The 24,346-nt window shown below is 43.2% G+C and overlaps 1 protein-coding gene across 2 annotated transcripts in view; it reads right to left on the bottom strand.

Moving 5' to 3' along the window:
• KAT2B (lysine acetyltransferase 2B) overlaps positions 1-24,346 on the bottom strand; it is a 115,427-nt gene that overhangs the window by 79,920 nt on the left and 11,161 nt on the right. For both annotated transcript variants that reach the window (XM_039480281.2, XM_039480282.2), the window contains exon 2: positions 312-438. In XM_039480281.2, coding sequence (XP_039336215.1) covers positions 312-438 — 127 coding nt within the window. The remainder of the gene's footprint in view (positions 1-311; positions 439-24,346) is intronic.

The following is a 24,346-nucleotide window of genomic DNA, read 5'->3' as shown; positions in this document are numbered from 1 at the left end:
TCAAAATGAATCAGGACAAGTTACACATTATTCATGCTAACTAGCTCGACTGTCATGTTTCGTCTTACTTGGCAATCCCCCCAGTTCAACTCAGCTCTTGAAAGGAAGAAGAGACAGAGTCACTGCACACAGTGCAGCATTTGTCTCTGACAAGAAGCCCTTCCCAGCAAACTCATGAGACTAGAGAGACTCTTATTGTTGGTCTCATACAGAGGTACACAGCATTCAAATTTGGTGAACCCACAGAATTCAGTAAGCATCTCAGGCTACAATGAACTTTTTACACTTTCCTTGAAGATTTGGGAACTCACCTAGGGCATGGCTACAACTCCGACAGGATTCCGTTAGACTGACAAATATTTGCTGCAGATCGGCTCTGGGGGGAGTGGGTGAGGGGTTGGGGTTTTTCCAGCCATTACATTTACAAGACTCCTCGGCCTAAAAAAGGAATAAAGAAAGAGACAGAATTATGTAACAGGCAGCCATGGACTGATGGTTTTACATAAGAACAATACACACTAGTTATATAACAGCTACCCCCTCACCCCTGACTTTGCGGTCTTCCATATACGAAAGAGAAAAATAGAAAAGTCAATGGTGGTATTTGATTCGAGTGCGTGCTTTGCTTTTTGTCTTCTTTTGTTTTCTGTTAGCTGGAATCTGCACGCTGCAGCTCACATAGCTGACCCACACACTTTGCTACCACTGACCCCAGTGGGTGTCCAGGAAGTCGTCAGCTCCAACCAGCTTGTGGTCAAATCCACGAGCCAGACTCCTGATGCCCCACAAACATGGCTGAGGTCTAGACTAAGGCTGAACCTTGCAGGCTCCAAGGCGCCAGCTGCATCTCTGCCCCAGAAGGGAAACCCATGGAACAGAAAAAGTTAGCAATCTTGGGAAGATGAGACAGGGCACACCCAGCAGAAGCCATGTTTGCCGGCTCCTCCAAGACTTCTGCGAGTGCCTAGCTTTAGAAATAAAGAGGGCTTCATCGCGGGGCGCAGTGGCTCAAGCCTGTAATCCCAGCACTTTGGGAGGCCGAGGCGGGTGGATCACGAGGTCAAGAGATCGAGACCATCCTGGTCAACACGGTGAAACCCTGTCTCTACCAAAAATACAAAAAATTAGCAGGGCATGGTGGCACATGCCTGTAATCCCAGCTACTCAGGAGGCTGAGGCAAGAGAATTGCCTGAACCCAGGAGGCGGAGGTTGCGGTGAGCTGAGATCGCACCATTGCACTCCAGCCTGGGTAACAAGAGCGAAACTCTATCTCAAAAAAAAAAAAAGAGGGCTTCATCATGTAGCCCTGGGTTTCTACATATATATGTATGTATGAATGCATGTATGTATGTATGTATGTATGTGCGTGTGTATATTTCCAGGTTTCCTGTACTAGAACACCATTATCTTAGCAACACTTAATATAGAAAGCTTCCTTAACTTTGTCTACATACTCTTCATACTTCCCTATGTTTGTAGACAAGGGTGAGTATGATCTGGGCTTCTTGAAGTGATCTGACCTATGAAGTAGAGGGTAAGCATGAAAAATTATCTATTATTCTACCAGGTACCCCACTGTGAGCTTCAGCAGGTCGCAAGGTATGAAACGCTAGAATGCTTGCATTGAATGTCCCCAGCCACTTATGAAAATAATTCTTCTGCCCCTTCTCTACTATTCTTTAGCACTCCATCACTCTCACCATTTATTTACTGCTTCAAGCCAGTTGTGGCTAGGAAACCAGATGATATACTGAATAACATGTAAGACAGATGAAGTCACTCTAGGGGAGAGCCTTCTACATATACTATCCAGTATGGTAGCCTCGGGCCACATGTGGTTACTGAGCACTTGAAATCTGGATAGTTCAAATCAAAGGGCAGTTATAAATTTGCAGATTTAGAAGACTAGTGCAAAAAAAGTAAAATATATCATTATCGATTTTTATATTATATTGAAATTATGTTTAAACGTATTTTTTTATATATGGGTTAAAGAAAAGATATTATTAATATTGACTTATTTTTACTTTTGTAACACAAGTTATCAGAACTTTTTTTTTTTTTTTGAGACAGTCTCTCTGTGTTGCCCAGGCTGGAGTGCAGTGGCATGATCTCTGCTCACTGCAACCTCCGCCTCCCAGGTTCAAGCAATTCTTGTGCCTCAGCCTCCTGAGTAGCCAGGATTACAGGCATTCACCACCAAGCCCAGCTAATTTTTGTATTTTTAGTGGAGACAAGGTTTCACCATGTTGCCAAAGCTGATCTCAAACTCCTGACCTCAGGTGATCTGCCGGTCTCAGCCTCCCAAAGTGCTGGGATTACAGGTGTGAGCCACTGCGCCCAGCAGTGTACGTCTAATTTGAAGAAAATTTCAGAGTGGCTGCTGCTTTGACCTCATACATAAAATTCTCAAAGATAAAGATCACTTCTGAGGTGTGTCTATGTGTAACAGTAGAAGAAAAGAGAATAAAACCATTGGAAAGGTAAGAAGGGTCACAGTAGAAGAAAAACCTGCTTTTGAATATGAGTCTCTTTCAGTGGGCCCCGTGAATCTACAACACCTAACGTGACTGCTTTTCCCATTTTGTATTAATGAGGATGGAGAAGGCAGGGCCAGGAGAAGCACCTCCATCAGCATCTCCAGAGCTACAGCCCCCAGGGAGTAGCTCAAATGGCCCTTTTTTGTCTAGGCATAAGGCAGGCCCAACTCTTACCCCAGAGTTCTCTGTTGCCAGGATGAACCTGGCCTTGAAATTCTCTGCAATGAGCTATCCACCTCTTCAGAGGTTGCAATGGCTTCTGAGGCCATGTTCCTGAAGGAAACTGTCATGAGAACTTATACCGTGAAGAACAGCAGATTATGGCAAACCAAAATATACAACTTTGGTATAAGGGTTATTAAAATGCAGATACAAGAAAAGCTGTCTGCTCTCCCGCTATATTCCCAGAAGCAGGATATACATTCTTAAAGGTATCATTCCTTCCTTCTCTACCAGGAAGGACAGAAGTTGATCACGGAGGCAACTCTAGACCTTCAGCCGGGACAGGGTACCAGGGGAACATACATAACAAAGCTTGCTAAAACCAGCCCTAATCCACCATTGGTTCCCTCATATACTTGCTTTCCCACAATCTGCTGTCCCTACCAGCTCAAGGTCCTTTTCCTTTGTCTTCTCACTTCTCTAAAAATTTGCTGTTCTTTGCTGAGATAGCCTATAAGCCCAAGTTCTAATCACCTCTTTGAGTTATTCCTCACTGGGTGCTCCCATGTTCATGCACAATGAATACATCAATAAACTTGTTTTTGTTTTTCTCTTATTAACGTCTTTTATCAGTCTAACTGAAAGGGCCCCAACCAATGCAACCAAAATGGTAAAGGGAAAACAGCTTTCTTCCCCTACAAAAGTATCACTAAGTTTTTGTAGGGTCAGAGGAAACCACCCTTACTGTGGACCAACCTCTATTAGCTGCAGCATAGCTACTTCCAGGAACTCCCTAAGCCTCCAGCTTTTCCGACTAGTTGGTCTGATCCACAACTCTTTCCCCAAGGGCCTTTGGTTAGAGAAAGAAAAAGGACAACAACAGCCCCAACAAAGCAATTAAGTATGGCAGGCCAAACCTAGAAGGAAAAAATAGTCGTAACCAAAAACCTTTGAGTTTGGAGAACTGCATTTCAAGCCAAGGAGTTATGCACATTGACTCATTCTTTCAACGATATTTATTCAGGGCCTACTACATGCCAGGTACCACTGACTATGAAACCAAGATCCTGCTCTCCTGGAGATTACATTAGGGGTGGCAGGGGATGGGGAAAACAGGATTAACACAAATAAGTAAATTATAGAATATATTGGAGAATGTGACAGGACTATGGAAAGAAAGATAAAAGGACGCGCACAGGGAACTTAGCAGAGGGTGGGATACAAGGTATAATTTTAACCAGGTCTTTCTGAGATGACCTCAGAGCAAAGACTTGAAGAAAGGAGGGAGTGTCATTAGGTATCTGGTATAAGGGGAAACAGCTACTGTTAAGGCAAGAGAGTGCCTGGCTTGCTCAACAGAAACTAAAGGCTAATGTGACTATGTCACAGTGGGTAAAGATGTGTACAAATTAAGCCAGACGGGGTCGGGGTGTGGCTCACACCTATAATTCCAGCACTTCAGGAGGCCAAGGCAGGCAGATCACCTGAGGTCGGGGGTTCAAGAGCAGCCTGACCAATATGGTGAAACCCCATCTCTATTAAAAATACAAAAATTAGCCAGGCATCGTGACACACACCTATAGTCCCAGCAACTCAGGAGGCTGAGGGAGGAGAGTCACTTTGAGATTCTCAAAGTGATTTTGAGAATCGAGGAGGCGGAGGTTAGTGAGCCAAGATCATGTCACTGCACGACAGACTGGGCGACAGAGCAAGGTTCTGTCTCCAAAAAAAAAAAAAAATACAGAAAAATATAAAAATTAGCCAGGCATAGTGGTACACACCTGTAATTCCAGCTACTTAGGTGGCTGAGGTAGGAGAATCACTTGAACCTGGGAGGCAGAGGTTGCAGTGAGCTAAGATCGTGCCACTGCACTCTGGCCTGGGTGACAGAGTGAAAACCTGCCTCAAAAAAAGAAGAAAAGAAATTAAGCCAGACAGGACAGGCACAGGTAATCCCAGTACTTTGGGAGGCTAGGGCAGGCAGAACACCTGAGGTCAGGAGTTCAAGACCAGCCTGGCCAACACGGTGAAAACCTGTCTCTACTAAAAATACAGAACTTAGCCAGGTGTGGTAGTGGGCGCCTGTAATACCAGCTACTTGGGAGGTTGAGGCAGGAGAATCACTTGAACCTGAGAAGTGGAGGTTACAGTGAGCTAAGATCATGCCACTGGACTCCAGCCTGGGTGACAGAGTGAGACCCTGTCTCAAAATTTAAAATAATAATAATGATAAATATAATAAAGAATTCAAGGCTCTAAAATTTTTCTTCCTATAGTCTTGCTTATAAAACTCCTCCTTGCCCTGAGATTCATGCTAACAAATAACAAGCTTTAAATTCTTGGAGAAGACAATACAGAGTTTTAGAGATGTAGATCTTAACTTCATTATTGCAACAGACTAAGCTCAGTCAGCCCAGAAAAAAAAAGTTTATTGATGCCCCTTCTTGTCTTAACATGACAGAGAAGAATGGCCGTGTTCACTAGGGGCTCGTAAATGGGTGAGTCACAAACCTCATGGCAGGGGGATTTGTAATAATAAGTCTTTATATTTCCTCTACTCAGTAAAAAAAAAAAAAAGAGTTACATCTTCAATATTAACCACACGTGTTGAAACACTTGTGATAGAGTGCTTAATGGATTCTACCATATAATAAACACTGATGCTTAAAAATGTAACTGAATAAAGATCTTTTCTTTCAAAATTGGCTGACTGTACTTCTTCCACTGAGTCTTGGGATCCCAGTATAAAGTAGATTTTTATTTCTTTTTTTCATAATGACTGAGGCTTTCCAAACAAATTGACATTCCCTGAAAACTAAGAAGATTGAAGAGAGGGAGAAAATATGGGGTGAAACACTGAGAAGTATAAAAGTTTTGTCAGCTCCACAGCACTCCAGCTGTGCTGTCCAAGATGTGGCAGTCAGCCACAAGTGAATACTGAGTCCTTAAAAACTGGCAACAAAAATTGAGATGGGTTATGAGTGTTTCAAAATACACACTGAACTTCAAAGACTTACTGCAAAAAAAGAATGTTAAAATATCCTATTAAGAATTCTTTTGGGCCGGGCGCGGTGGCTCAAGCCTGTAATCCCAGCACTTTGGGAGGCCGAGGCGGGTGGATCACGAGGTCGAGAGATCGAGACCATCTTGGTCAACATGGTGAAACCCCGTCTCTACTAAAAATACAAAAAACTAGCTGGGCGTGGTGGCGCGTGCCTGTAATCCCAGCTACTCAGGAGGCTGAGGCAGGAGAATTGCCTGAGCCCAGGAGGCGGAGGTTGCGGTGAGCCGAGATCGCGCCATTGCACTCCAGCCTGGGTAACAAGAGCGAAACTCCGTCTCAAGAAAAAAAAAAAAAAAAAAAAAAAAAAAGAATTCTTTTATATTGATTACATATTGTAATTATAATATTTTGAAATATTCACTTAAACATTAGAATTAATAAAATTTCATTTTTGGCTTTTCTGATTTTTTTTTTTTAATGCAGCACAGTTGGTTGAATAGTGTGTGCCCTGTAGTTCATGTCCGATCCAGGTGCAATGGCTAACGCCTGTAATCCCAGCACTTTGGGAGGCGGAAGGGGAGGATCACCCGAGGTCAGGAGTTTTGAGACCAACCTGGCCAACATGGTAAAACCCCGTCTCTATGAAAAACACAAAAATTAGGCAGGCATGGCAGCACGTGCCTGTAGTCCTAACTACTCAGGAGGCTGAGGCAGGAGAATTGCTTAAACTCAGGAGGCCAAAGTTGCAGTGAGCAAAGATGGCACCACTGCACTCCAAGGTGACAGAGCAAGACTATGTCTCAAAAAATAATAATAAAAATATTAAATAAAGTCCGTATTCCCCTGGAACCTCAGAATGGGACCATATTTGGAAATAGGGACATTGTAGATGTGATCAGTTAAGGAGCTGCAGATGAAATTATCTTGGATTTAGGTGAAGCCCTTAAACCAACAACTGGTGTTTTCCTAAGAGAAAGGAAAAGGAGATTTGGAAACAGAGACACAGACAAACAGAAAAGAAGGCCAAGTAAAGACAGAAACAGAGGCTAGATCTCACTATAAGAAAGACCAGGGTCTATAATCCCAGTACTTTGGGAAACCAAGGTGTGCGGATCACCAGAGGTAGGGGGTTCGAGACCAGCCTGACCAACATGGAGAAACTCCATCTCTACTGAAAATACAAAATTAGCCAGGCGTGGTGGCTCAAACCTGTAATCCCAGCACTTCGGGAGGCCGAGGCAGGTGGATCACGAGGTCAAGAGATCAAGACCATCCTGGTCAACGTGGTGAAACCCCGTCTCTACTAAAAATACAAAAAATTAGCTGGGCATGGTGGCACGTGCCTATAATCCCAGCTACTCAGGAGGCTGAGACAGGAGAATTGCCTGAACCCAGGAGGCGAAGGTTACGGTGAGCTGAGATCGCGCCATTGCACTCCAGTCTGGGTAACAAGAGTGAAACTCTGTCTCAAAAAAAAAAAACAAAAACAAAAACAAAAACAAAATTAGCCCGGCGTGGTGGTACACACCTGTAATCCCAGTGACTCAGGAGGCTGAGGCAGGAGAATTGCTTGAACCCAGAGGCGGAGGTTGCAGTGAGCTGAGATTGCACCATTGCACTCTAGCCTGGGCAACAAGAACGAAACTTTGACTCAAAAAAAAAGAGAGAGACCAGGGTCTCACTACAAGCCAAAGAACGCTGCCAAGGATTGCCAAGCATCACCAGATGCTAGGAAGAGGCAAGGAAGGATTCTTCCCCAGAGCCTTCAGAAGGAGTGTGGCCCAGATGACACCTTGATCTCAGACTTTCAGCCTCCAAAACTGTGAAAAAAAACCAAACCTTATTTGTTGTTTTAAGCCACATATTTTATGGTTATTTGTTACGGCAGCCCTAAGAAACTAATACACAGGACTACCAGAAAATGTTAAATAATGTATGAGGGTCCCATATTCCTATTGGATATTGATGCACTAGACTATAAATAGACTCCATCCCCAAACCCCAGGTCTTCACTATGGACCCTAACAGTTTAAGCGCAGAACAGTCTCAGTATCCCTAAGTAGTCCTAACTAGTTAAAGTTATACCCTACTGATATATCTGAGAGTCCCTTGAGTTTTCCTTGTTTCAGGATTTTTTGTAGGATATGAAAATCGGTTCTTAAACATGTGCACACTCCATAGCACAGCAAACAACCTAAGTGTACAAAATTTTTAATATATATGGGACTTATTGCTTGAATTGCTAAAAAGGACACACTATGTCCTTAAAAAAAAAAAAAAAAAAAAAAATTCAATGCTCTTATCCTTGACTGACAGCAAAGCATTTTCTGCCTAGTTTTCTGAGCTGCTGCTACCATGCCCTCCACTTTGGCCTTCATCTCCCCATTCCAAAGTTCAGGCCTGGCCACTGTTCTTTGAGATAAGAGGTCTCCTTTCAAAATACCTTTCCCATGTCTCTCCTTAATTAGGCATGACAGCTGCTGTCTAAGGGAACTCCCAAGGGAGTTGGCCTTGCAGCTTTAACAAAGTACCAGCTGAAGGACAACCTTTTAGGGACTGCACTGTCAAGCCAATTACTGTAGCAGCTAGCAACCTGGGCACAGAGAGGGGCAGCCACCCAGATGACTTCATCTCCCCTAAGAGCAAGTCTCTGCAGACAGTGCAGAGCCAAGAAGGAAGAAAAGGCCACCGTACTACTTTCTACAGGACTGGGATAATGTTTTTATCCCAATAGGATCAAGGGTTAGAGGTCATATAGTATGCAACTGATTTTGTCATAGTATGCAGAAACCAGGATGGATGATGAGAAAGAAGTTAAACTGGATAAACGAGTGGTCACAACCCAGATTACAGACAGACAAGGGGTGGGGTGCTCACAGTTCACTCAGTGTGAATGAGTGAGTTGGGTGTGAGGACATTTGAGTGACATCCGGAGGAACAGGAGAAAGACAGCCAGCCGTCTAGCAGGATTCTGTCATGCTTAAAATACTGGAAAGTCACATTTGTTGGAAAACTTAAATCAGTGTCAGAGATGTCCCACAGCAAGAACATGCTGATGGATAATGTATTCAGTATAACTGAATCCGACATTTATTTAGCACTCAAAATGAAAAATGTGCTTGTATAAGTATTCTTATCCCACCCTACGTAAGGAAAGTATAAATTATTGCCATTATTAATAGAGAAAGCTGAGGCTCTAGGTGGTAAGAGACTTGCCTGGGGTTACTCACTCTACCCTGCAGAAGCACAAAGTATGTCCAGGCAGGTAACTGGCACTTCGGTTGTACGTGAGGAAGGCCCCACTCTTATTCACTACCTCTCTGCATGCTGGACAGAGGCATAATGTTTAAATTTCAAGGACCAAAACTGTAACTTCACACCCAATAAGATATCTCTAACCAAAAGGGCAGAAAGGAGGAATAAGTTCTGGTGTTCTATCGCACAGCAGAGTGACTATAGTTAACAATAATATATTGCATATTATGAAACAGCTAGAAGAGGGAATTTTGAATGTTCTCATCACAAAGAAATGGCAAGTGATTGAAGTGATGAACATGCTAATTACACTGATTTGCCCATTACACAATGTACACGTGTCAAAACAGCACACTATATTCCCATGAATATGAACAATTATTATATGTCAATTCAACACAAATAAATTCTTTTTTCAAAAGGAGCAGACAATAACAAATTATCAGGATGTGAAGAACTGGAATTCTCATACAGTGTTTGTGGGATATAACAAGGTACAGTCACTTTGGAAAACAGTTTGCTAGCTTCTTATAGACCAATGGAACAGAATAGACAACCCAGAAATAAACCCTCACAGAGATGGTCAAACGATTTTGACAAGTATGCCAAGACCATTCAATAGAGAAAGGGCAGTCTTTTCAACAAATGGTGCCGGAGAAACTAGGTATCTGTGTGCAAAAGAATGAAGTTGGACCTTTAGCTAACACCACACACAAAAATGAACTCAAAATAGATGAAAGACCTCAACATAAAACTTAAAACTACAAATCTCTTAGAAGAAAATATGGAGAAAAACTTCATGATAATTGATTAGGCAATGGTGTCTTGGATATAACACCAAAAGCACAGACAGGTCAGGTGTGGTGGCTCACATGTACAATCCCAGCACTTCGGGAGGCCTAAGCAGAAGGATCACTTAAGGTCAGGAGTTCAAGGCCAGCCTAGGCAACAAACAAGACTCCATCTCTACAAAAATTTTAAAAATCAGCTGGATGTAGTGGTGCACACCTGTAGTCACACCACTCAGGAGGCTGAGGCAGGCAGATAGCTTGAGCCTAGCAGTTTGGGGCAGCAATGAGCCATGACTGTGCTACCGCACTCCAGCCCAAGCAACAGAACAAGATCCTTTCTCAAAATAAATAACAAAAACACAGTCAACAAAAGAAAAATAGATAAACTGGAATTAGTAAAAACTTTAAATTTCTGTGCACCAAAAGACATTCTCAACACAGTGAAAAGGCAACCCAGAGAATGGGGAAAATATTTGCAAACTATATATTTGATAAGGGGTCAATATCCACAATAAATTTAAAAATCTACAACTCAACAACAACAATAACAACAAAATTTTAAAATTGGCCGACTTGAGCTGACACTTCGCCAATGAAGATACACAAATGGCCAAAAAACACATGAAAAGATGCTCAACATCATTAATAATTATGAAAATGGGCCAGGCACAGTGGCTCACACCTGTAATCACAGTACTTTGGGAGGCTGAGGCAGGTGGATAAGCTGAGGTCAGGAGTTCAAGACCAGTCTGGCCAATAAGGTGAAACTCCACCTCTACTAAAAACACAAAAATTGCCTGGGCATGGTGGTACATGCCTGTAATCCAAGCTACTAGGGAAGCTGAGGCAAGAGAATCACTAGAAAACTGGAGGCAGATGTTGCAGTGAGCCAAGATCACACCACTGCACTCCAACATGGGTGACAGAGCAAAACTCCATCTCAAAAAAAAAAAAAAAAAAATTATGAAAATGCAAATCAAAACTACAATGAGAAGATTAAAAAAAAGAAGAAGACAAAACTACAATGAGATGCCACCTCACTCCCATTAGCATGGCTACTACAAAAAAACAGAAAACAGTGTTGGAGAGGATGTAGAGAAACTGGAAACCTTTTATGTTGCTGCTGAAAATGTTGTTTTTTTTTTTTTTTTTGAGGCGGAGTTTCACTCTTGTTACCCAGGCTGGAGTGAAATGGCGCGATCTCGGCTCACCGCAACCTCCGCCTCCTGGGTTCAGGCAATTCTCCTGCCTCAGCCTCCTGAGTAGCTGGGATTACAGGCACAGGCCACCATGCCCAGCTAATTTTTTGTATTTTTAGTAGAGACGGGGTTTCACCATGTTGACCAGGATGGTCTCGATCTCTTGACCTCGTGATCCACCCGCCTCGGCCTCCCAAAGTGCTGGGATCACAGGCTTGAGCCACCGCGCCCAGCCCTGAAAATGTAAAATGGCACGGCCGCTATGGAAAACAGTAGGACAGTTCCTCAAAATATTAGAAATGGAATTACCATATGATGCAGCAATTCCACTTCTGGGTATATACCCAAAAGAACTGAAAGTAGGAAGTCAAAGAAATATTTGGACACCCATGTTCTAGCATCATTATTAAGCCCAATAGCAAAAAGGTGCAAGCAACCCCAGCATCCCTTAAGAGATGAATAAATAAGTAAAACATAGTATATACATTCAAAGGGCTAGTATAGAACCTTAAAAAGAAAGGCATCTCTGACACGTGCCACAACCTGAATGAAACTTGTGGATGTTATGCTAAGTGAAATAGTCACAAAAGGACAAACACAGTATGATTCCACTTAGATGAGATGCCTATGGTGGCCAAATTCATAGAGATAGGAATGGTGGTTGCCAAGGGGTTGGAGGAAGGAAGAGGGAGTTACTGTTTAATGAATACAGAGTTTCAGTTTTACAAGCTGAAAAGTGTTCTGTGGATGGATGGTGGTGATGATTGCACAACAACGTGAATGTCTTAATAGCATTGAACCAGACACTTAAAAACAGTCGAGATGGTAAATTTTATATTATGTATACTTTACCACAGTTTTGTTGTTGTTGTTGTTTTGAGACAGGGTCTCACTCTGTCACCCAGCACTGCTGTGGCATGATCAGAGCTTACTACAATCTCTACCTCCTTGGCTCAAGCAATCCTCCAACCTCAGCCTCCTGAGTAGGCAGGACCACAGGCATGTACCACTAGATGTAGCTAATTTTTATTTTATTTTATTTTATTTTATTTTATTTTATTTTATTTTATTTGGTAGAGATAGGGTCTTACTCTATTATTCATGCTAGTCTCAAATTCCTGGGCTCAAGTGATCCTCCCACCTCAGCCTCCCAAAGTGCTGAAATTACAGGCATGAGCCACCATGCCCAGCATTACCACAGTTGTTTTTTTAAAGAAACTACTAATTTTTCAAAAAGTTAAACACAAATTTACCCCATGACCCAGCAAATCCACTCCTAAGTATCTACCCAAGAGAAACAGAAACATATCCATACTAAGACTTGCATGCAGATGCCTCAGCAACATTATTCACGATAGTCAAAAGGCAGAATTAATCTAAATGCCCATCAACTAGTTAACGCATAAGCAAAATGTGTTCTAGCCATATAACAAATTATAACTTGCAAAGAAAAATAAAGAAGTGCCGACATATGCTACAGCATGGATGCATCTCAAACACATTACACTCAGCATAAGAAGCTAGTCATAAAAGACCGCATACTGTATACTTCCATTTACCTGACTATCCAGGAAAGGCAAATTTATAAGGACAGAAAGATGAGTAGTCATCTGGGGTTGGGTGTAGGAACAGGGTCAACTGTAAGTGGACCTGAGGATCTTTTGGAGGTGATGAAAACCTCCTAAAAAGTAGATTGTGGTGATGATTGTGCAACTCATCAATTTCTTAAAATCATTGAATTGTACATCTAAAACTAGAGAATTTTATGGTACCTAAATTATAACTCATAAAGTTGTATTCTATTTTTTTCTTCTCTTTTTTTTAATCAACCATGAATTAAAGTTGTATTTTAAAAGGCAAAAACTGATAGTAACTATCACTTCAAAGATGGGTCTTCTGAAAAGTTTCCCCAAAGTGCATCCCAGAATTGGGGCTTTTTTTTTTTTTTTTTTTTTTTTTTTTGAGACGGAGTTTCGCTCTTGTTACCCAGGCTGGAGTGCAATGGCGCGATCTCGGCTCACCGCAACCTCCACCTCCTGGGTTCAGGCAATTCTCCTGCCTCAGCCTCCTGAGTAGCTGGGATTACAGGCACGCGCCACCATGCCCAGCTAATTTTTTGTATTTTTAGTAGAGACGGGGTTTCACCATGTTGATCAGGATGGTCTCGATCTCTTGACCTCGTGATCCACCCGCCTCGGCCTCCCAAAGTGCTGGGATTACAGGCTTGAGCCACCGCGCCCAGCCGGTGCTTCTTTTCTCATCACAAATTAAGGAACCTTTAGTAAGATACACTTACAATTAAAAAAAAAAAGTGAGGGTGTCCTGTTTTTGAAATTAGTGGAGAGTTTGAAACAATTAAAACTTGCTAATAGAGCCGGGCATGGTGGCTCACGCCTGTAATCCAAGCACTTTGGAGACCAAGGCAGGCAGATCACCTGCGGTCGGGAGTTCAAGACTAGTCTGACCAACATGGTGAAACCCTGTCTTTAAAAATAAATAAATAAATAAATAATAAACTTAAAAATGTTTTTTAAATAAAAAAACTTGCTAATAATAAAGACTGGTTTGCTGGTATTCGTTTTGGGATTCCCTACTTCAGCAAGTCTGACTTGCTGAAGTCCAACTTTCTGGTCTTTTCACAAATTCATTGGAGCCAAACTGGAACTGAAGAGAATTTCTGGGCTGGGTGTGGTGGCTCATGCCTGTAATGCCAACCCTTTGAGAGGCTGGGGCAGGAGCATCACTTGAGGCCAAGAATTAGAGACCAGCCTGGGAAACACAGCCAGGTCCCATCTCTACAAAAAATAAAATTAGGCAGGTGTGGTGGCTTGCACTTGTAGTCCCAGCTATTTAGGAGGCTGAGACAGGAGGATCTCTTGTGCCCAGGAGTTGGAAGCTATGGTGAACTATGACAGTGCCACTGGACTCCAGCCAGGGTGACAGAACAAGACCCTGTCTCTAAAATAATTAATTAATTAAAGTGAATTCCTAGATAGTTATTCTAGTTCCCTTCTTAAAACTGCCGTATAAGCCAGGTGCGGTAGCTCACGCCTGTAATTCCAACACTTTGGGAGGTCAAAGCAGGTAGATTACTTGAGGTCAGGAGTTCGAGACCAGCCTGGCCAACATGGTGAAACCTGGTCTCTACTAAAAATACAAATAATTAGCCGGGCATGGTGGAGCATGCCTATAATCCCAGCTACTTGGGAGGCTGAGGCAGGAGAATCATTTGAACCTGGGAGGTGGAAGTTGCAGTGAGCAGAGATTGTGCCACTGCACTCCAGCCTGGGCAACAGAGCAAGACTCCACCTCAAAAAAAAAACTGCCATATAACATGTAAGACACAGCTTAAGAGTAGGGGAAGGAGACTAAGAGTTTCTGAAAACGGTTATTAAAAGGGAGTAAGAAGAGAGACAGGCAATGAGGAAGGACTGCGGGGACAGGATATAAAATTTCATTTGCTACTATTGCAAACTGTTTGAGTTTTCCACTTAACTGTGTACATGTATTTGAAAACAATAGTTTGGTTTGGTTTGGTTTGGTTTGGTTTGGTTGTTTGGTTTTTTTGTTTGTTTGTTTGTTTGTTTGGAGACGGAGTTTCGCTCTTGTTACCCAGGCTGGAGTGCAATGGCGCGATCTCAGCTCACCGCAACCTCCGCCTCCTGGGTTCAGGCAATTCTCCTGCCTCAGCCTCCTGAGTAGCTGGGATTACAGGCACGCGCCACCATGCCCAGCTAATTTTTTGTATTTTTAGTAGAGACGGGGTTTCACCATGTTGACCAGGATGGTCTCGATCTCTTGACCTCGTGATCCACCCGACTCGGCCTCCCAAAGTGCTGGGATTACAGGCTTGAGCCACCGCGCCCAGCCTGTTTGGTTTTTTTCTCGAAACAGAGCAAGACTCTATCTCACCCAGGCTGGAATGCAGTGGTATGGTGATCTCAGCTCACTGCAACCTCTGCCTCTTGGGTTCAAGCGATTCTCCTGCCTCAGTCTCCTGAGTAGCTGGGACTAGTAGACACACGCCACCATGCCCTGCTAATTTTTGTATTTTTAGTAGAGATGGGGTGTCACCATGTCACCATATTGGCCAGGCTGGTCTCCAACTCCTGATCTCGTCGTCCGCTCGCCTCAGCCTTCCAAAGTGCTGGGATAACAGGCATGAGCCACCTCGTCTGGACAAACATGCCAGATTTTTTTTTTTTTGAGACAGAGTTTCGCTCTTGTTACCCAGGCTGGAGAGCAGTGGTGTGATCTCGGCTCACTGCAACCTCCCCCTCCTGGGTTCAGGCAATTCTCCTGCCTCAACCTCCTGAGTAGCTGGGATTACAGGCATGCGCCACCATGCCCAGCTAATTTTTTGTATTTTTAGTAGAGACAGGGTTTCACCATGTTGGCCAGGATGGTCTCGATCTCTTGACCTCGTGATCCACTTGCCTCGGCCTCTGAAAGTGCTGGGATTACAGGCTTGAGCCACCGCGCCCGGCAACATGCCAGATTTTAAAGTTCCCATAGTTTCTAAATCTCAGCTTGAAGTCATAGCATTATGGTATCTTCTGTTGGCCTTCCACATACACCTGTGTGAACTGGAAGGATTGTCACACAGTGGAGAAAGATAAAGGGCTTATGTCCCAGGGAGGATTACTGAACCATTTAATCTGTATATGAAAAGCTAAAGTTAATTCAGGGAGAGGAGAAAGGTGTTGCTGAAGTCAAAGCATCTTTATCTCTTCAAATGTTTGCTACTCAAATAGTAGTCCTAACCCAGGAACTTTTAGAAATGTAGAATCTCAGTTTCTACCTGACACCCACTGAATCTTAATCTTCTGTTTTGATGAGATCTCCAGGTGATTCCTGAAGAGATTGGGGTTTGAGAAGCACTACTCCAAATTATATCAGCATAATTCAAACTGCTCACTTCCAAAGAGAAACTTTTGGCAATCCCAGCTGTTTATAGTGGACTCCAGTTGTTTTATTTATTTATTTATTTATTTATTTATTTATTTATTTTTGAGACAGAGTTTCGCTCTTGTTACCCAGGCTGGAGTGCAATGGCGCGATCTCGGCTCACCGCAACCTCCGCCTCCTGGGTTCAGGCAATTCTCCTGCCTCAGCCTCCTGAGTAGCTGGGATTACAGGCACGCGCCACCACGCCCAGCTAATTTTTTGTATTTTTAGTAGAGACGGGGTTTCACCATGTTGACCAGGATGGTCTCGATCTCTCGACCTCGTGATCCACCCGCCTCAGCCTCCCAAAGTGCTGGGATTACAGGCTTGAGCCACCGCGCCCGGCTTGTTGTTTTAAAATGTAATTAAAATATCTTGCTGGACATGTGACTCGTACCTGTAATCCCAGCAGTTTGGGAGGCTGAGTTAAGTGGATCATGAGGTCAGGAGTTGGAGACCAGCCTGGCCAATATGGAGAAACCTCATCTTTACAAAAAATACAAAAATTAGCTGTATGCAAAAAATACAAAAATTAGCTGTATGCATGCCCCTGTAATCCCAGCTACTCAGGAGGCTAAGGCACAAGAATCACTTGAACCTGGGAGGCAAAATATATATATATACATATATATGTGTGTATGTGTGTGCGCATATATATATATATATATATATATATATATATATATATCTGGCACAAGTGAAAAGAGGAAAATGTTCCAGGTGGGGGTTGGAGTTCCCTCAGGCAAACAAAACTGCCTGGGATTGAGATGGAAATAGAATTGTAAGGGAGAAAAGATAACTGGTGCAGTAATTCACTATGAGAAGCATCTCTGAAAACCTTAATTTGTTTTTTTGAAATGGAATCTCGCTCTATCACCCAGGCTGCGGTGCAGTGGCGCGATCTCGGCTCACTGCAATGTCTGCCTCCCGGATTCAAGCAATTCTCCTATCAAGCAATTCTCCTATCTCAGCCTCCCGAGTAGCTGGGATTACAGGCGCCTGCCAACACGCCCGGCAAATTTTTGTATTTTCAGTAGAAATGGGGTTTCACCATGCAGGTCAGGCTGGTTTTGAACTCCTGACCTCAGATGATCGCCTGCCTCAGCCCCCCAAAGTGCTAAGATTACAGGTGTTAGCCACCACGCCTGGCTCAATGCCTTAATTTACAGTGCCATTTTGGTCTGTAAAGCCACAGGGAACAAAAACAACAATAACAACAACAAATACTAAAGAGAGTGGTCAAGGTTACAGAAGGAGAATGGAAAGTGTATCATGAGAAAATGACCCAAGACGAAACAACCCAGGTATAAATAAACACATCATTCAAATTCTTCTCATCTATTCTCATCCATGCTCTCCAGGGTTACTCCAACATCAAATCAACAGAAAATCTTCATGACATCCCTGTCTGGAAGAAATCCTTGTGTTTATGCTGTAGTTCAATAAGAAACTGCCATCCCTTTGCTAAATATTATAATTAGGTCTGGCTAACTGAAAGGTCTGGAACCCCCTTGGCAGGCTCTCCCAAGATGCTGGAATGGCTCCAGTGGCTACCAAATAGCCTAGGGGCTGGCCACACCCTTCGTTACATCTGAGTGACCTTTCCAGGAGCAAATCTAAGCATGCATTACCCCTGGAAGGGCCTCAGGAGGTCCTCAGTGACACCAGGGCCAAGAAACTAGTACCCTGGAATGCTAAATCCAAAACAATTTCTTTCAATTTAATACACACACACAGAATTTACCAGAAATTATCTGTCAAAATGCCAGAGCAGTCAGCTCAGTCTTCGACACAGTGGAAAGATCTGTCAAACTGCTTGGCTAGCATTGAGCAGTTCAGACAACCAGCTGACTAACAGAATTTTGCACTCTTCCACCTGTTGTTTGGCACCAAGTCAACCAGGATGAGCAAAATAAATAGTGCCATATATGTTGTTTCCTTGGACAGCTCACGTTCTCAAGGTATCAGTCATTATCTGAGATGACAATTCTCAAATCCACATAACCAGCCCAACCTGTCAAGCAGAACTTCCAGCCCTCATTTTCAACTGCCTACATCCAGCATTTCTGCCCAGTAAGTTTTACAAAAAGACTTGCCCTCCATCCCAATACTCCCTTTTCATCTACCCTATTCCCTTTGTTGGCAATATCCTTCTCCAGCTCCTAAGCTTAATCTGTCCTCAATGCCCTCATCCAGGCCATCTGATTCTTCTTTAAACTTTCTCAGATCGATACCTTCTCTATTCTCATTGCCAGGGCCCCAGTTCAGGCCCTTATCAGTCAACTAGAAGAAATACTTCCTCCCCTCTTCCAATTCATTCCTCCACTTCCAACCCTCCTCCTAATACCGGCTTACATCACTCTACTCTAAAATGCCACTTAATAACATCAAGCATTTGTGTTTGCTACTTTCCAAGGCAACTGCGGTCCAAATCATGTTATTTTTTCCTCCCAACAACCCTGTAGGACAAGTAACTCAATGCTTGGAGAAGGGGTGTGGCTTGCCTGAGTTCACCCAGCTGGCAAAGAGCAAGGAGCCAACACCAAAACCCAGAACTCCTCTGTGGCATTCTAAAATCCTTGTGCCTCCTCCTTCTTAAAGAGCAAGGACACTATTATCAAATGGATTCAGTTCAAAATTTTCTACCTAAAATTCAAGACCTTCTATCAATTTTCTTCCTAACCTAGCAGACCCTGTCTCCCAGTTTCTCTTTAGCCACATTTCTTTTTTTTTTTTTTTTTTTTGAGACGGGGTTTCGCTCTTGTTACCCAGGCTGGAGTGCAATGGCACGATCTCGGCTCACTGCAACCTCCGCCCCCTGGGTTCAAGCAATTCTCCTGCCTCAGCCTCCTGAGTAGCTGGGATTACAGGCACGCGCCACCATGCCCAGCTAATTTTTGTATTTTTAGTAGAGACGGGGTTTCACCATGTTGACCAGGATGGTCTCGATCTCTCGACCTCGTGATCCACCCGCCTCGGCCTCCCAAAGTGCTGGGATTACAGGCTTGAGCCACCGCGCCCGGCGCAGCCACATTTCTTTTTACCTCCAAGTTCGATAGCTTCTTTATTAAGAACAATAATTATTATTTAGCATTGTTGTTAATTATAATAGTAACTGACATCTATGGGGCATTCAGAACGTTCCAGATTCTATACCAAGTTGCTAAATACATTATCTCCTTTTATCATCAAAACAGCATTTGTCGATGGGGGGAATGGAGAAAAAAAGAAAAAAAAAAAAAACAAAAAAACAGCATTTATCTATTAACAGACATACTAATGTATCACTTCTGACAACTCTGAAGAGTTCTATTCTGACCCAAACTTGCTTCTCCTATGGTATTCTCTATCTTGGTAAATGGAACTACCATCCATTCAGTCACTCAGGCCAAAAACCTAGACATTATCCTTCATTTCTGTCTTTTCATCATCTCCTTCCCCATAACAAATTAAGTTCTATTGCCTCTACCCTCACAGTATAGCCCCAACTAATTCTCACCCCTCCCTTCCTACTACCATAGCCCAAGACATCATCCACTCATACCTAGACTACAATAACTTCCAACTGGCCCTCTTTATCTACTGTTTCTCTCATATACTTTATTCTTCAGCCAGAGGGGTCACTTCAAAACAGAAATCTAATTTGAATTCACTGGAAACAGCTCAGATGTCCATAACAAGTCAACAGATAGGCAAACTTATACATCCATACGGCAGAATACTCCTCAGCAATAAACAGAAATTAACTACCAACGCATCCAACAACATGGATTAATCTCAAAAATAAACTGAGTGGAAAGAACAGTATGTATTATATGGTACTATTTATATGAAAAATATCTAATTTAACTTAAAGTGACACAAATTGAATCAGTGGTTGCCTCCTCGGGAGAGAGACACGAATGGCAAGGACCAGGAGGAAATTTTCTAGGGAGATGGAAAAGTTCTGTGTCTTGATATGTATTTGTTGCAACTTATCAGAAATAAAGATTTTAACATCACTGTGTAAAAATTATATGTTGGCAGTCTGGCTCCCATTTATCCCTTCCAACTAATCTCCTACACTCATTCACCTACCCCACCCACCTCCATTTAGCCACACTGTTCTCCTGACAGGCCTCGTACAAGCCAAACCACTTCTGGCCCAGAGTCTTTGCATGGCACCCTCTTCCTCACTTCTTATCATGCACACCTCAGTCCCTGTTCCTTCTGCAGAAAGACTCTCCCGGGCATGTATCTAAAGGAATTCCCCAGGCATTCTTATTTAATTCTCTGTTTTCATTCTCTTTGTGGCACTTACCACTTTCTGGGTTGTTTTTTGTTGTTGTTGTTGTTTTTGTTTTGTTTTGTTTTCTTTTTTTTTTTTTTGCTTATTGTCTGCTTCTGCTACCAGAAAGCAAGCTCTGCAAGAATAAGGACCCATCTGTCACTGTATCTCCAGCATCAAAATCAACACCTGGCACATTAAATAATTTGTTGAGTGAACGGAAAAAGTTGACATATATCGCTATCTCCGTATTAAAGCTGCAAAATCTGAGGCTTGTAAATCGTTAGTGACCTCCCCATAGTCACACATCAGCGTTCAAACCAGGTAGTCTGGTGTCCAGGTCCATGTTCTAAATTACTCTCATGTCTGGCTCACATCAGTTTTGCTTCTCTGCTTGGTTTTACCCCATTCCCTCTACCTGGGCTGGGCCTCTCTCCCACCCTTTCACCTGCCCCCTAGTTCACGATGGTTTCTCTCTGCATTGACTCCATGCATGATTATTCATTTTAATTTTCGCTTCACTCCATATCTGTCTCCTCAAAAGAAAAGGGCTCCTTGTGGCTTTTGCTTCCTTTTGCACATGTAGCAGAGAAATGGCCACAGGCCCCTAACTGGTGCTCACAGTCATGTTCCTTTAGAGGTGGGATGAGTCAGGTAGTCCTGTGAGTATGTACAAATCCTGGGTTACATGACTCACTTCATTATTTCAAAGTATGCTGACCTTGGCGTCTTTGGCATTCTGCCATCTAGTTTCAACACCAGCTTGTTAGAGTTGATGCAAACTGGCACTGCCACCATCAATCACTATGATATTACTCAGGTCTCATCCTCATACTTCTGAAATCTCCTGCATACCACACAAACCTCGCAAAAGGTTACACAAGCCAAGAGTATGCAACGCATGGGGACTGATTAGGATGGCATGGAATTTAATGGAAGCATCCCCATACAACTTTGCCTGAGGTCACTGACAAGATTACCCTAAACCTCCTCCTGAGCTCAAGTGAAATATTGTTCCTAGTGAATCATCAGAAACATTATTCATACTTTTTTCCTAAGTAAATGATCCATCTCCTTCATACCTGTAATCCCAGCACTTTGGGAGGGGGAGGCAGGCGGATCATGAGGTCAGGAGTTCCAGACCAGCCTGACCAATATGGTGAAACCCCATCTCTACTAAAAATAACAAAAATTAGCCAGGTATCGTGGCACACACTCTTGAGTTCCCAGCAACTCAAGAGGCTGAGGCAAGAGAATCGCTTGAATCTGGGAGGCGGAGGTTAGTGAGCCTAGATCATACCGCTGCACTCCAGCCTGGGAGACAGCACTAGACTCCGTCTCAAAAAAGAAAAACAAAACAAATAATAATAAGCCTAAGGCTGGGTGCAGTGGCTCATGCCTGTAATCCCAGCACTCTGGGAGGCCGAGGCGGGTGGATCACTTGAGGTCAGGAGTTCAAAACCAGCCTGGCAAACATGGCAAGACCCCGTCTCTACTAAAAATACAAAAATCAGCCAGGTGTGGTGGTACGAGCCTATAATCCCAGCTGCTCAGGAGACTGAGGCAGGATAATCACTTGAACCTGGGAGGTGGAGGCTGATTGCACCACTGCACTCCAGCCTGGGAGACTAAGTGAGACTCCATTTCAAAAAATTAAATTTAATTTAATTTAAATTAAAATAAATAAATAAGCCTAAACAGTAAAAGAACAATTAAAGAATGTCTATTGTAGACTTTAAAGTGGGCCACAAAGTAACAAAAACTATAAATAATAGTTTAAAAAATGCCTTCAGGCCAGGTGCTGTGGCTCATGCCTGTAATCCCAGCACTTTGGGAGGCATTGGATCACAAGGTCAGGAGTTCAAGACCACCTGGCTAATATGGTGAAATCCCATCTCTACTAAAAATACAAAAATTAGCCAGGCATGGTGGTGCACTCCTAAGTCCCAGCTACTAAGGAGGCTGAGACAGGAAAATCACTTGAACCCAGGAGGTAGAGGGTGCAGTGAGCCAGTATCACGCCATTGCACTCCAGCCTAAGTGACAGAGCAAGACTCTGTATTCCAAAAAAAAAAAGTATATACAATTGATTTTTTTTTAAGTTTACTAATATAATACAGACTTCTAGAATGTACGTTTTTTTCTCACTTCATAGCTTTTAATTCACTGATCTCATAACACTCATGATACTTTTATGAGTTTGTTTTGTCTCATTTTTTTGAGACAGGGTCTCCCTCTATCACCCAGGCTAGAGTATAGCAGCACACTCACGGCTCACTGAGGCCTCGACCTCCTGGACTCAAGTGATCCTCCTGCCTCAGCCTCCCAAGTAGTTGGGACCACAGACACACGCCACCATGCCCAGGTAATTTTTGTATTTTTGTAGAGATGGGGTCTCATTATGTTGCCCAGGCTGATCTCAAACTCTTGAACTCAAACAACCTGCTCACCTTGGTCTCCCAAAAGTGGGATCGCACACCTGGGATTACAGGTATGAGCCACCATTCCTGGCCTTAAGAATTTAATTGTAACTTGCAGAAGAGAAAACAGTGGTTGGACAAGTTCACATCGTTCACTCAGTAGATTAAAATATAGGTGATTCCTCTTTGCTTGATTTTGTAGATGTTCAGGCCATCAGATAAGCATTGCTTGTCATCAAGTCTGCCATGAACCAAGGGGAACCACCCTTAGCTACGAGTAGGTGTTGTTCCAGCCCCAGCTGGAGGCTGTTTTGCTACAGACCACAAAGCTAGCCACTAAATCTCCCTGAACCCTAGTTTCCCCATCTTTCTTTCTTTTGAACTTTTTTTTTTATTTTTTTAAGAGACAGGGTCTCTCTCCATAGCCCAGGCTGGATTACCATCTCAGCCTCCTGAAGCGCTGGGATTACAGGCATAAGCCATCATGCCTGGCCATCTTTAAAACACAGCTTCCTTTCCCCCAATCTCACAAAGCCTATGAATACCTATTTCCTCAATAAATACCTATTTCCTCACAAAGCCTCAAATTACCTATTTCCTCAATAAATATTTATCAAGTGCCTACTACGTGCAAGGTATGATCCACCTGGAATATGAATTTAATGGAAGCATCCCCATACAACTTGTCTGTTTCCCTTATGGGCTCCATGAACCCAAATCTCTGCTTCAGGGAGCTTCTGTTGTCATAAGGGAAACAGACAAGAAATCTTTTTTTTTTTTTTTGAGACGGAGTTTCGCTCTTGTTACCCAGGCTGGAGTGAAATGGCGCGATCTCGGCTCACCACAACCTCCGCCTCCTGGGTTCAGGCAATTCTCCTGCCTCAGCCTCCTGAGTAGCTGGGATTACAGGCACGCACCACCATGCCCAGCTAACTTTTTGTATTTTTAGTAGAGACGGGGTTTCACCATGTTGACCAGGACGGTCTCGATCTCTTGACCTCGCGATCCACCCAACTCGGCCTCCCAAAGTGCTGGGATTACAGGCTTGAGCCACCGCGCCCACCCAAGAAATCATTTTTTAAAATACAATTAATAAGTGCAGTAAAGGAAAACAAAACAAGATAGGATTATAGAGTGAGAGATGGGGTACCACTACTTTAGACCAGAGTTAGGAAGGCTTCTCTGAGAAGTTGGCATTTAAAAACAGACTGGAACGAGGCTTTGAGAATAAGATACAGAGATACATAGGAGAGAAAAGTGTGCAAAGCAGCAGGTAACAACATGCACAATTAGGTGCTAGAGATGAATGTGATTCAAAACTATAAAGGACTCAATTCCATTTCTATTATAACTAGGTGATAAATTATCTCCTCATATCCTGCCTCTCTCTTCCTTTTCAGTCCTTATCTACACCTAACTGGTCAAGTACTCCTTTCTTTCTTTCTTTTTTTGATTTGGAGACAGAATATTGCTGTCTACAGTACCACTGTACTAAACCCACCTTACAGTACAGTGGTGCGATCTTGGCTCACTGTAACCTCTGCCTCCTGGGTTCAAGCCATTCTCATGCCTCAGCCTCCCTAGTAGCTGGGACTACAGGTATGTGCCACCATGCCCAGTTAATTTTGGGGTTTTAGTAGAAACAGGGTTTTGGCCAGACTGGTGTCAATCTCCTGGCCTCAAGTGATCCACCCACCTCAGACTCTCAAAGTGCTGGGATTACCAGTGCAAGCCACTGCACCTGGCCACCTCCTTGATTT

Source organism: Saimiri boliviensis, chromosome 9 (genome assembly GCF_048565385.1).
Source record: "Saimiri boliviensis isolate mSaiBol1 chromosome 9, mSaiBol1.pri, whole genome shotgun sequence".
Taxonomy (NCBI): domain Eukaryota; kingdom Metazoa; phylum Chordata; class Mammalia; order Primates; family Cebidae; genus Saimiri; species Saimiri boliviensis.
The sequence above is the reverse complement of the archived record's forward strand: the minus strand, read 5'-3'. Positions and strand labels throughout refer to the sequence as shown.